The 12,428-nt window shown below is 38.2% G+C and overlaps 1 protein-coding gene across 4 annotated transcripts in view; it reads right to left on the bottom strand.

Annotated features, from left to right (window-relative positions):
* The window catches only part of LOC105490532 (ATPase phospholipid transporting 8B4 (putative)), a 276,940-nt gene that overhangs the window by 20,523 nt on the left and 243,989 nt on the right, over window positions 1–12,428 (bottom strand). For 3 of the 4 annotated variants that reach the window (XM_024795544.2, XM_011756284.2, XM_011756282.2), the window contains 2 exons: window positions 5,619–5,757; window positions 1,512–1,642 (listed from right to left, as the gene is read on the bottom strand). In XM_024795544.2, the coding sequence (XP_024651312.2) occupies window positions 1,512–1,642; window positions 5,619–5,757 (270 nt within the window). Of the gene's footprint in view, window positions 1–1,511; window positions 1,643–3,221; window positions 3,324–5,618; window positions 5,758–12,428 lie in introns of those variants that run through there. The other variant, XM_011756315.3, reaches the window with a different exon arrangement.

The following is a 12,428-nucleotide window of genomic DNA, read 5'->3' as shown; positions in this document are numbered from 1 at the left end:
TGAGAAAATGAGTCAGAAATACTCAATTTTTGCAGTAGGTCAATGTATCATGAGACTTCCAGGGTTTCAATTTATTTTAGGTTTGCATGGCCTTCCTAAATGTTACACATTATCTGAGTAGGTTTCCTACAACTCTTTCATTTCCCTGTAAAGCTAAGGAGAAAAAGACCTGAGGTTTGTTGTAAGCGACCTTGTTCTCCGGTTTGGCAAATCACTTGGATTCTGACTTTGTGTCAGGAGAAAGCCATCAAGCAGAACATCACGATCGAACTTATAGGACAAACGAGCACAACCTTCCTTCCTTAACTCATCCACCATTTTCTGGGTTTATGTCAGAATGAGCTTGGAGAACAAAAGTTCACAACCGAACTTATAGGACCAACAAGCACAGCCTTCCTTCCTTAACTCATTCACCATTTTCTGGGTTTATGTCAGAATGAGCTTGGAGAACAAAAGTTCACAACCGAACTTATAGGACCAACAAGCACAGCCTTCCTTCCTTAACTCATCCACCATTTTCTGGGTTTATGTCAGAATGAGCTTGGAGAACAAAAGTTCACAACCGAACTTATAGGACCAACAAGCACAGCCTTCCTTCCTTAACTCATTCACCATTTTCTGGGTTTATGTCAGAATGAGCTTGGAGAACTGAAGAGAGGACAGATATGACAAGGGACTCTGAATTCTTCCAGAAGGAATCTTTTTAGACTTTGGTCCCAAAATGTCAGAGACATGATGATGAAAAAAATGTCTATCTCTGTGTACCTCGGTCTCTCTCAGCATCACTGGCCTGGTCCCACTCACCACAGCAGCATGTTCCCCCTTCTCATGACATGGCTACGAATGTTTATCTCCCTTTCTTTCTCCTTTTCATGTTTTATCTGAGTCCTGATCTAAGTTGACATTGTCCTACTTACTTGTCTTCCCGTGAAATTCTGAAATATGTTCTGTTAATTCTCCAGTTAAGGAATTTCTATAACCTGTTCTTCCTACTTGCCTTCCAAGTTTACTAATCTACCCAGCGTGCTGCTCTTCCCCTTCTTAATCTGTTCAGAAGGTAACATCTCACCCATGTTTCTGAATCTGCTACTGGATTTCTACAAAAATGTTAAGCCCCTTTGACTCACACCATGCTTGTCTCTTTTACTGTGCTTGTGCTTGCTCTCAAATCAGTATCTTTTTCTATAGCTTGCCTTTCCCTTGGAAAAATTGTCCAAAATGAGGCCTGTGAGCTTCTTTTTAAAACTCAGCTTTTTAAAATACCCAGTTTAACTTGTAATTTATGACTCTCCATCCACATCTAGTATAGATGCCTCTCTTCATTGGCACTAAGGACTAGTACATTCAAGATGCGGAAAGTCCCATCTATTCTGATGTGATCTAATACACCAGTAGGTGTTTGCTTGTGACAATTTCATTAGCCCATCTCTGAGCTTCCAATAAGACAGAAAAGCACACCATTTCAAGAGCCAAAAACCAGCCTTCAAGTATTCATCAGCACTGTGACATACCTGATCACTCAGGGTTGGGTATAAATTCACCTTCAAAAATCTGAATACCACCACTGGCAAAACCGAAGCCACTGTTGTTAAGAGAATTACCAGCCAGATACACTTCTGGGTCAGGGAATGTCGTGCATTACCTATTATTAAAGAAAACATGCACTGTGGTTACAAGTAGGACTGAATTATTAATTAACAGGTTCTTTGTTCCTACAAGATCTTTTTTTTCTTTTCCTTTTTTTTTTTTTTTTGAGATGGAGTCTCTCTCTGTTCCCCAGGCTGGAGTGCAGTGACGCGATCTCGGCTCACTGCAAGCTCCACCTCCTGGGTTCACACCATTCTCCTGCCTCAGCCTCCCGGGTAGCTGGGACTACAGGCACCCACCACCAGGCCCAGTTAATTTTTTTTTGTATTTTTAGTAGAGACAGGGTTTTACCATGTTAGCCAGGATGGTCTCGATCTCCTGACCTCATGATCCGCCCGCCTCAGCCTCCCAAAGTGCTAGGACTACAGGTGTGAACCACTGCCCCTGGCCAAGATCTTTTTTGAAATGGTGGGATTTGGATCACCTAATGTCACCATGATGATAAGAAGGCAGAAGTGCTCAGATCACCCTCAGGAATTGCTTAGTGGCCTGATCACTTAGAGATTACCAGCCTGAACCAAGCATTCTCTCACCCAGGCTCAGTCTAATATCACTCACGGAGCACAATTCTCTCTTCCAGCATCAAGATCTTGTGGTTACAAAGCAGCCATTATTTTTAAAAAGCACATTTACCCTTTACCCTTGTGGACTCTTGAATTAAAAGTGTCATATCAAAACTACACAAAAAATCTTCCAGATGCAGATACAGTCTCAAATAATGATTGCATTGATTGGCTTGTCATAAAAGCGGAGCTTTTTCTACTGCAGGACCAACCTTTTAAATTCCAGGCAATGGCCTGAGAAAACTCGCCTCAGAGGGACTTGTTATTTCTTTATTGTTCATTTGGTTATGAGGTCCTCAAAGTTCCAAGATCAGGAAGGCTCCTGGGTTTGTGAAAAGAGCATTCCCTCACCAGGAGACTGTTGATGTAGCCATCCAACATGCTAGAGCAACAGGACAGTGAAACTCATTTCCAAGCCTGAAGTCAGTTTCCTTACTCTTTACTCACACCTCACATACCCCAATGTGGCTTAAACAAGGCAATAAGGATCAGTAAGGCAGGCAGACAAGCTCCATGGGGAGATGACAACCCTGCTTATATCACCAAAATAAACTTTTGTCCCTGTTCATTTTCTAGAGATTTGTCATCATACCCCCAATTATCCAGGTCCCCTATCCCAGTATTCAAATGTTACCACCATTCAAATGGGCTTTGGGTATGAGGGCTTGGCTACTGAATGGTATGTCTGCTTTTTCTGGCTTTAGAGAGAGGAATCTGCCTGCCCAAGAGCAGCTGATTCCAGTTGCCTTCAGCCATGGGCAGAAACTAACTTGACTCAATAAATTAAATGTCTCTTTGAGCTCCTTGAAGCTTGGTACCCTCAGGCATGACTGGGAAAACAAGCTTCACTTTGAAACCACACTCCTGCTTGCTGCTAGCTACTAAGGAAAAAAAAATTTTTCCTGAAACCCCAATGTTGATCTAACTTTTAAAAAATTTCATTGGCGCTCAGTAATTAATTACTGAAATGGCATGTGCTTAGCTGGAAAGAGTGGTCCCTGCACAAATTACTTTCTCCAGTTGAGGCATTCTCATCTCATTATGCATCACAGTGCTCTCTTAGGACGGAAATCTTCCAGTCAATACACTGAACTTTTCGATTTGGCAAACCATCTTAAAAAAATAAAATAAAAATAGTTTTAGTGTCCTTGTTTCCCAATATGCTTATTCTTACTCATGACCAACATGTCTCTACATAGTTGGAATCTTTTGGTAAACAAAGTATTACCAGTACGTATTAAGTAAGAGTGGTGCAACTTAAAGATTTCCATTTACATGTAGGAAAAGGCAAAAGGTGAAGAACAGTTTTAAGTGTATGCATGAATTTAAATTGAATTACAATTTCAGGTGCCTTTGCATCAATGTGGATTTATAACCTTACTAACCTTATAATCCTATTTCAGTCCTTGTGGTCTTATTTTGCTTTCTACATAAATTAGTCCAAGAATTTACTTCCTCAATTAGTGAATACAAATCTCACTCTTGCCTGATTAAGTTCAAGAATGTTGGTCACTGCGCATCTCTCTTTTCCAGTTTGTTTAGATGAACTTGGTTAGCAGTTTATTTCACACACACTAGAGATTTCAAAACCTCTGAGAAAGTATATTAATATCCCTCTTTTATTAAGCTCAGTGGCCTTTGCTGGGAGTCCTTTTGAAATGTGGAGTGCAATGATAGTATACCCCATACATAGACTAGAGGTATACTCTTTGTAGAATAATAGAATTTTTTAAGGGATTTTAGAGGGTCCTTTGCTACTCATCTGATGTTCAAATTCCTCTGCAATGTTCCCACCAGTAATCAAGCCACATTTGCATGAATAATAACAATCACCATCATCACAGTTAACATTTATTTAAAAAGTACTATGTACCAGGATATATGCTAAGTGCTTTACATGTATTATTTCATTTAATCCTCATACATTTTCCATGAAAATAGGCTTATTAATATCCTCAGTTTATAAGTGAAGACATTAATGCATAGTATAATGTTGTGAGCTGTATGTTTAGTCTTTTTCTCTGTTTTCTGGCATAGATTTAAAACTCCTTGAAATCCTCAAAGTGATATGTGTCTTTTTGTTTGTTAATGAGTTGACTGATGGCTGGAAGTCCCTAGGTAGCTTTAGGATTGGGGCTGGTCATCGAAAGACTAAGGTAGGATTAGAGGGTTGGGACTTTCAGCCCCAGCCTCTAAGCTCCTGGAAGAGAAGAGGGACTGAAGGTTAAGCTGATCGCCAATGGCCAATGACTTTGTCAATCATGCCTATATAAAAAATGTCTCCATTACAGCCTTAAAGAACAGGGTTCAAACAGTTCCTAGGTAGCTGAACATGCAGAGGTTCCTGAAGGGCAGCATGCCTAGAAAGGGCAGGGAAGGTCCACGCCCCTTCCCCCATACATTCTCTATGCATCTCTTTATCTGTATCCTTTGTAATATCCTTTATAATAAACCAGTAAATGTAAGTGTCTCCCTGAGTTCTTTGAGCCACTCTAGAAATTAATCAAACTCAGGGAGGGGGTTCAGGGGAACCGCGATTTATAGCCAGCTGGTCAAAAGTAGAGGTAAAACATCCTGTGGCTTGCTACTAGCATTGGAAGTGCGGGGGCACTCATACAGAACTTAGCCCTCAACTTGTAGGATCTGACACTACCTCCAAGTAGATATTGTTGGAATTGAATTGGAGAACATCCAGCTGGGGTTCTCTGCAGAAACACCTCATTGGTTGTTGGTGGGACGAAATCCCCACTTCTCAGTGACCAGAGGTCACAGAAGTCTTCTGTGTTGCTTGCTGAGTGAGAGTATAGGAGAAACTGAATTTGTTTATTCCTATATATTCTCATGTGGAAAGAAGAAACTTGCCCAAGGTCACACAGCTTGTTAAGTGGTAGAGCTGGCGCTTGAACCCTGACTGTCTAACTACAACGCCTACTCCTCATGCCACTTACGGAATAATGTCCAGGAATTTTTAGAAGGCTCTAAATTATACTTTGTTTCATTCTTATCTAAATGCAAATAAGCTTTATGGTTGAATTCTGGCAGATGTTGGTGATAACGTGGCATAAAAGGAGCGTCTAGTATTTCTTTTTCTTCTACCATATATGAGCATTTTACAGGTCTTCAGGTAGCCCTAATGTATGTGCTATGCCTCTCATTGGCAAGGAGACAGCCTACTACATGTAAGCTGTTGAGAACCTGTAAGCTACTGTGAGTGATTCTTCTGCATCCAGTAGAGGCAGCAGAAACTGAGCTTTTAGAGCCAGGGTTTTAAACTTGGAAGCCTTCAGATGCCTGGCTCAATCAATTTCTGGACAAAGGATCACTAATCATCCCCAACTCCACCTAACACAAAAAATAAATTATAAGACAAGTAAACAGCAGCACGACAAGTAAACATGACTCACTTACCAACAAATGGAAACTGGTTTGGGAAGATGCCAAAGATGCCATTACTGTGCATTGTAAATAAAATGGAGAAATAAATGGCAATGCTCCCCCAGATGAAGACATGATTAATGAAAGTCCAGTAACTGGTATCCAAGGCTATCTGTAAATAAAATCAAATGCAAAGGGGAGGTCTTTGAGGATTAAAAGAGCACCATTTATCTAGTGATGTTTCCCCAGAATGGCCCTGTGGCAGGAAGGTTGCACCTGCCTAGTTGCCAAGTCAACCATAGGCATCCCCACTTTCTGAACACACACAGGGGACTGATCTGACTTCATATTTCTGGCAGAAAATTGACTTTACAACTTCTATATGCAAGCTATTATATCTGCCAAGGTCGAGTCAGAATCAGGAGGTAAGATGTTAAACATGTTAAACTTCTTTTAAGTGAGAAATATGAAAACACAATGGCTTATAATTTTTAAGTTACTTTCCAAATGCCTCTCAAAACGTTTCTATTGGAAAAAAATTCTTTCTGTAATGGGCAAGTGCAACATGTTATACTCAGTAAGTAAATGTTCACAATACCATTTTTACATATGCATGATCTTTTTTACACCAATATCCCAATTCATTTTGATGATCCTTTCTCTTCAATTACTCAACTTATAACAAAGAAAATTCTTCAGCCTTATTTTGGCATAAAATTCAGAAACTGGGATTCACGATGGCCTGGGAACATGGTCATGAGCTCTTCTTCCTTCTAGTAACTTACTGCGGCAGCTCAGCTGAAAGAGTGGCCTGCTATTGGAGAATCAAGGACGCCACTGGTAAATAGGAACACCTGAGTTCTTCAGAGAATTAAAAAAGTATGTTCTGGTATCATTATTTGCATCTCATAGGGCCCAAGTGATCCAGGTCCAAGTGAAGGTTTGCATTTCTTGTAGTTTGTTGCAAGACCAAAGATTTCTCATCTGTCTGAGGCGGCCCTACCTGCTTAGTAAATAAATTCCTCTCAGCATGCTGAGAGATACTTTCTCTTCCCACTTGTAATTTACTGTCCCTTAAAATGTGTCCCCATTAAAATTATGCTGGCAGCCTTTGATGTGAACTACAGGGTTTATAAAAGTACAGCCTTTCCTCTCCTCAGGAGGTCTGAAAACAGCCCTGCCTCCCATGCCTCAGCAAAGACATGCCTGCTTTCCAGTTCATTTGGCTGCCAAGACATTTCACCAAAATCTCCAACTTTACCTTCCACCACCTGTTAGTTTAACATTCTCAAGAGACAACGATAGCCTGATCTGTGTGGGTAAGAGTAGGCGAAGAAAAATTACAACCCATTTAAAAGGATTCAGCTGAAAAAGCAAGAATAGGTGGCTCCTATTGAAGCAGAACTAATAGAAGAGACAGACAAGCACGGTAACAACAAAATATAATAAGACCCCTTAAGAAGATGGAATTAGGTCTCAGAAAAAAATCTGAAAGAAAAACACACTATTTCTGAATTTAAAAATTCAACAGCAAAACTAAAGAATAGTCAATGAATAGAACTAAATTAACATTCTGGACAAAACAATACAAATAATATCTTACAATAGAGAACAAAAACTTGGAGACATGGAAACCATTTGCAAAAAGATATGAGACATGAAGAGCAGATTCATAGATCTCAGATCTATGACCCCAATATACAAATAATGGCATTTTAGAAAGAGAAAAAGGAATCAATGGAAAAGTAATAATCAAAGAAATGACAGCAGAAAACGGCTCTGTGATAACAAATGGCATAGACTTTCAGATTGACAGGGTCCTTTAGGTCCTATCCAAAGTAATGAAAGAAGATTCTGGTGACATAATTTTTTATGCAGAGAAGGAAAAAGAATCAACCTAACATCAAACTGTCACAGTGAAAAAGAAGGGTAAGTAAGATAAAAACATTGCCAAAACTGTTTAATTGAAGAAGCATAAGGAAAGGTTTAGAACAGGATAGTGAGACATTTGATGAAGGATAGAATTTCATATTATCTGTGAAATTCCATTCTGCCAATATGGAAAGATATATATATTTAAGTAACTATGAAAATAAAGAGAAATCACTAGTAAAAAAGAATATAATAGTAAAACTTGTAAATTATTCATTAGAAATGGGATTTTTTGTTGTTGTTGAGATGGAGTCTCGCTCTTGTCGCCAATGGCATGATCTCGGCTCACAGCAGCCTCTGCCTCCTGGGTTCAAGTGATTTTCCTGCCTCAGCCTCCTGAGTAGCTGGGACTACAGGCAGGCGCCACCATGCCTGGCTAATTTTTTTGTATTTTTAGTAGAGACAGGGTTTGCCATGTTGGCCAGTCTGGTCTTGAACTCTTGACCTCAGGTAATCTGCCCACCTCAGCCTCACAAAGTGCTAGGATTACAGGCGTGAGCCACTGAGCCTGGCCAGAAATGGGATATTTTAAAACCATAATTAATGCATACAAGTATGAAAGAGTAAAAAAAAAATTGAAAAGCAGAATTAAAAGTAATCATAAAGTAATATAGCCTGATAAAATACAGGTTATTACAATAAAAATGAGTAGCTTAAACATTCTTATCAAGGAAGACTGATAGAATGAGATAAGAAATAAATGGAAATGAAGAAATTGGCCCAGATTATGTATCGGGCAAATGTAAACTAAAAAAAGCAAGAGAAGAAAACTAATATAAAAATACAAAACTTAAGAATCTTTTATTATGAAAAAAGATAAAAGCTACAAAGAAAAATAATCAGATACCATTTAATACAGATACAATAATGATCAGAAACCATTATGTGGCAAAGAATATAGCTTAAATTATATGAGGTAAAAATCTCTTTGAAACACAAGGAAAACTTAATAGGAATCATAATCACAATGGCAAACTTTAATACGCTTTTCTCAGCATTTGACAGACCTGATGGCAAAGGTGATGGCTCTTCTGGAAGTCTGTGGCCAACCTGTTGGCAGCCCGCCCGCAGTGTGATGACAACCAAACTGTAAGGTGTGATAACAGCGGCATTTCCACGGAAGATACCTCATATGTTTTAATAAACCTCTTTTTTCGCTTAAATTTTTAAAGTGTCATTTGGAACTACTATCTTTTTGGGAAAGTATTATGGCAATATTTATGAAAATGTTAAATGTACACACTCTCTGACCTAGCAGTGAAAACAGCAAAATACCATTCTTTATCCAGCAGATTGGTAAAAATTAGAAGTTCTAACCCCAGAAGTCTCATTTCTAGGAATTTATCTGACAGTATATAAAATATATGCACTAATAGATGCATTGTAGCATTGCTTCAATAACAAAAAACATATAGAAACATCTTGTATGTTTATCAATAGATGGTAAATAATTATACATTCATATTATGAATTTATGTGCAGCTATTAAAACAATTAAGATAGATCTGAATGTGTTGATTTGGAAAGCTGACCAGAATATCTAGTTAAGCAAGAAAAGCATATTACAGAACAATATACATAATTTTTATCCCCTTTTGTTAAATATGTGTGTATGCATCGTCTCAAAGTACAGAAAAAGTATGGAAGGATTTAAGCTATGGTCATCACAGTAGTTAAAGAAGGGAAGGAAAGGAAGATGGTTCATTTTATTTTAAACACTTTTGTACTCTTTGGAATGTTTAAAAGAGCATTTTATAATTCAAATAAGTGAAAAATACTTTTTTAAAAAACAATAGAGACTACTTAAAGTTGGCCTGTAGCATCAGCAGGACATAAGATTTATGACTGTAATTACAGACCATGGAAATTTCATGGGGTTGTTACCACAATGAAAAGTCAAGCTTAAACAGTGAGGAAAGGATATTAATGCTGCTGTCAAAGTGAGCTTATTCACAGAATTCCTGTAAGTTATTATTCTATATATTAAAGACTACAGTTTTTGATTGAAGCCAAAATTGCCTAGCTTCCATGGTTACAAACATTTACATACTTGGGTCTAAGAACTGTACGGTAAAACAGACATTTTCAGGGCTTCCTAGAAATAAAAACAACTGATAATCTTTTCCAAATAATTAGACTAAAATGACAGAAACTGGGAGTCTATATGTTCCTCACGTTGAAACTTTGCCATTGAAAGAAACATCTATGTGCTTGTCACCTATTAACAGTTTGTCTCCCATGTTAGCCAAGGGTGATACTGGTATCCTAGGTGTTCCCACATGAATGAGAGACGTGGGGACTGTGAATTCCCTGTACTGACTATGTGACTGGGAAGGCCACAGCTTCTACTTCTCTTTACAAAGAAGGGAGGTTCACATAGCTTTGGAGCTGGGCATCTGGAGTCAGAAGACCTCTGTTCAAATCCTGGCCTACCACTTTTTGTATGACTTGGAATATAACTTAACCTTCTTGCTAAGTCTATTTTCTCAATGGTGGTAACAGTACTTACATTTCATAAGACCATAAAGATAATTAAATGAGATAATGGGATTATCCTAGTATCTGGCACAGTATCCAGTATTTCCTTTATGCTCAGTGTAAGATTTGTTCTCATATTTCTTGAAAATTTTGTGTTTTAACCAGTCTCATTGTAGACTGTTCCAGATAACACTGGAATTAGACAGAACTGGGTTCTAGTACTGGCTCTGGGACTTACTGTGTGACCTCAGGCAAGTCATTTAACCTCTCTGAACTTTCTCTGTAAAAGGGATTCATAATATTTACTGCGTAATGGCATCGTGAGTAGTAAGTATAATGCATGGTATCACTCATGGTGGTGATGATGATACAGGTCTCTGACAGCTGCCATCAAGGACAGGCCTGCTTTGGTCATCTAGGTTAACACAGAGTTGAGGGATAGGTGGACAACACAACCAAATGACCACTAAATTCAATGTGGGATTCTGGATTGGATCCTAGAAGAGAAAAGAGTAATTAATGGAAAAACTAGAGAAATCTGAATCAAATCTGTAGCACAGTTAATAATATTATACCAATGCTAATTTCATAGTTTTAACAAATGCACCATGGTGAGGTAAGATGTTAACATTAACATCAGAGAAAAGCTACATGAGGGTATGCAGGAACTGTCTTTGCAGTATCTGCAACTTTTCTATAAATTTAAAATTATTTAAATTATTAAATATTATTATTAAATATTAAATTATTTACATTTAAAATTATTCCAAAATTAAAAATTGTTTTTAAGAAATTACTCCTGTTTGAACAAGATGCATTTGTTGTTATTTCCCAGGCAACAAAAGGTTATCCATGTTTTAATTATAAAATAATTCAAAGTAATACTCTAAATCAGTGAAGGGCTGCTGAGAAGGGTAATTTGCACCCTTCAGCTGAAAATGATACAATCTATTTGGAAAGTCATGTGTCAAGTGCCTTAAACTTCCTTATGTCTTCTAGCCCAGAATTCCCACCTTTAAGGAGATAACCTTAGAAAATAACTAGAGGATCATGCTGAGAATTATGTACTATATGAAACTTTGCCATTGTATAACTTGCCACAGTGAAATGTAGAAGCAATCTAACAGCAACATGGTTGAATAAATTATGGCACATTCATATGGTGGAATACTACAGCCATTAAAAGGGATATTTCAAAGAATATTTTATAAATAAGATAAATGCTTGTGACACAAAGTGAAAACATAAGACATAAAATTTATATACATATAATCTGATTTCCATTTTTTTATGCTAACCCTGATTTGTGTTTGTGTGAATTTTAATTTTTCTCTGCATGTCTATACTTTTCCTGAATTTCCTGCAATGTATTCCTTTTATAATGAGATTAAAAGGATTTTGTGTTTTTAGGGCAGAGGCACCACAGGTGCATGCATGGCCTAAGTTTCTGCTTGGCTGCAGGAGGTGTGGCGACCACAGCACATGCCACCTTCTGAGGCCATGCGGTACTTGACTCTCCCGGCACTGCCTTGCTTTTGAAGGCATCTAAAATCTCTCATTTTTTCCCACACCACATTTCACAGCTGGGTCATTCTGCTGAACTCAGCACAGGAGGACTCTCTCTCAGACTGGTTGGAAACTTTGGACACATTTGAAAACTGTCAACACAGTCTGTAAACACATCAGTTATAATGATTCTTTCCTAGGAACTTGACACACCCAGATGAACTCTCTTGTTATGACAGGAGAGAATTTCCTCTCAACATCTCCCTCATTTATTCAATACTCAAGAAATATCCATTGTGTGTCTGTCACACTAACAGGTGATGTGCTCAGCTCTGGGTATACAGTGATTAATAAACATTTCCACTGCTTTCATGAAGGTTACACTCTACGAGGTACAAAGACATTAAACGAGGGAACACACAACTAAATTTGTACTTACAAGGGTAAGTGACAACTACGAGATACAATAATTGATTTCTATTCCACTAGAGAAAATAAAGGGGCCTTAGTTTAAATGGATTAACAGAGGCCCCTCTGAAGAAATGACATGTGAGGGAAACTAAGGGAAGAATGTTCCAGGCAGGAAAGTGCAAAGCCATAAGGCAAGCAAGAGACTCGTGAATTCCAGGAGCAGAATAAAACCCAGTGTGGCTGGGGCGTTGTGAGTAATGGGATTGGAGGGATGGCTAGGACCACCATTGTCTTTGAGGAGATGGAAGGCAGAGAATAGATTTTGAAGAGACAAATGGCCATTAAGGTATGAAGCAAATGGATTTGGAAATCCTCTCGCAAAACATCCTGAATGAGGGGCCAATGGTTACTTTGAGCCTAAGTGTGAATCCCCTCTGAAAAAGCATGCATATCATTCTATATCATTCTTATAAAACTTGGATAATCAAGGGTGAGAAATTTCAAAAGTTTATCTTA

Source organism: Macaca nemestrina, chromosome 7 (genome assembly GCF_043159975.1).
Source record: "Macaca nemestrina isolate mMacNem1 chromosome 7, mMacNem.hap1, whole genome shotgun sequence".
NCBI lineage: Eukaryota > Metazoa > Chordata > Mammalia > Primates > Cercopithecidae > Macaca > Macaca nemestrina.
The sequence above is the reverse complement of the archived record's forward strand: the minus strand, read 5'-3'. Positions and strand labels throughout refer to the sequence as shown.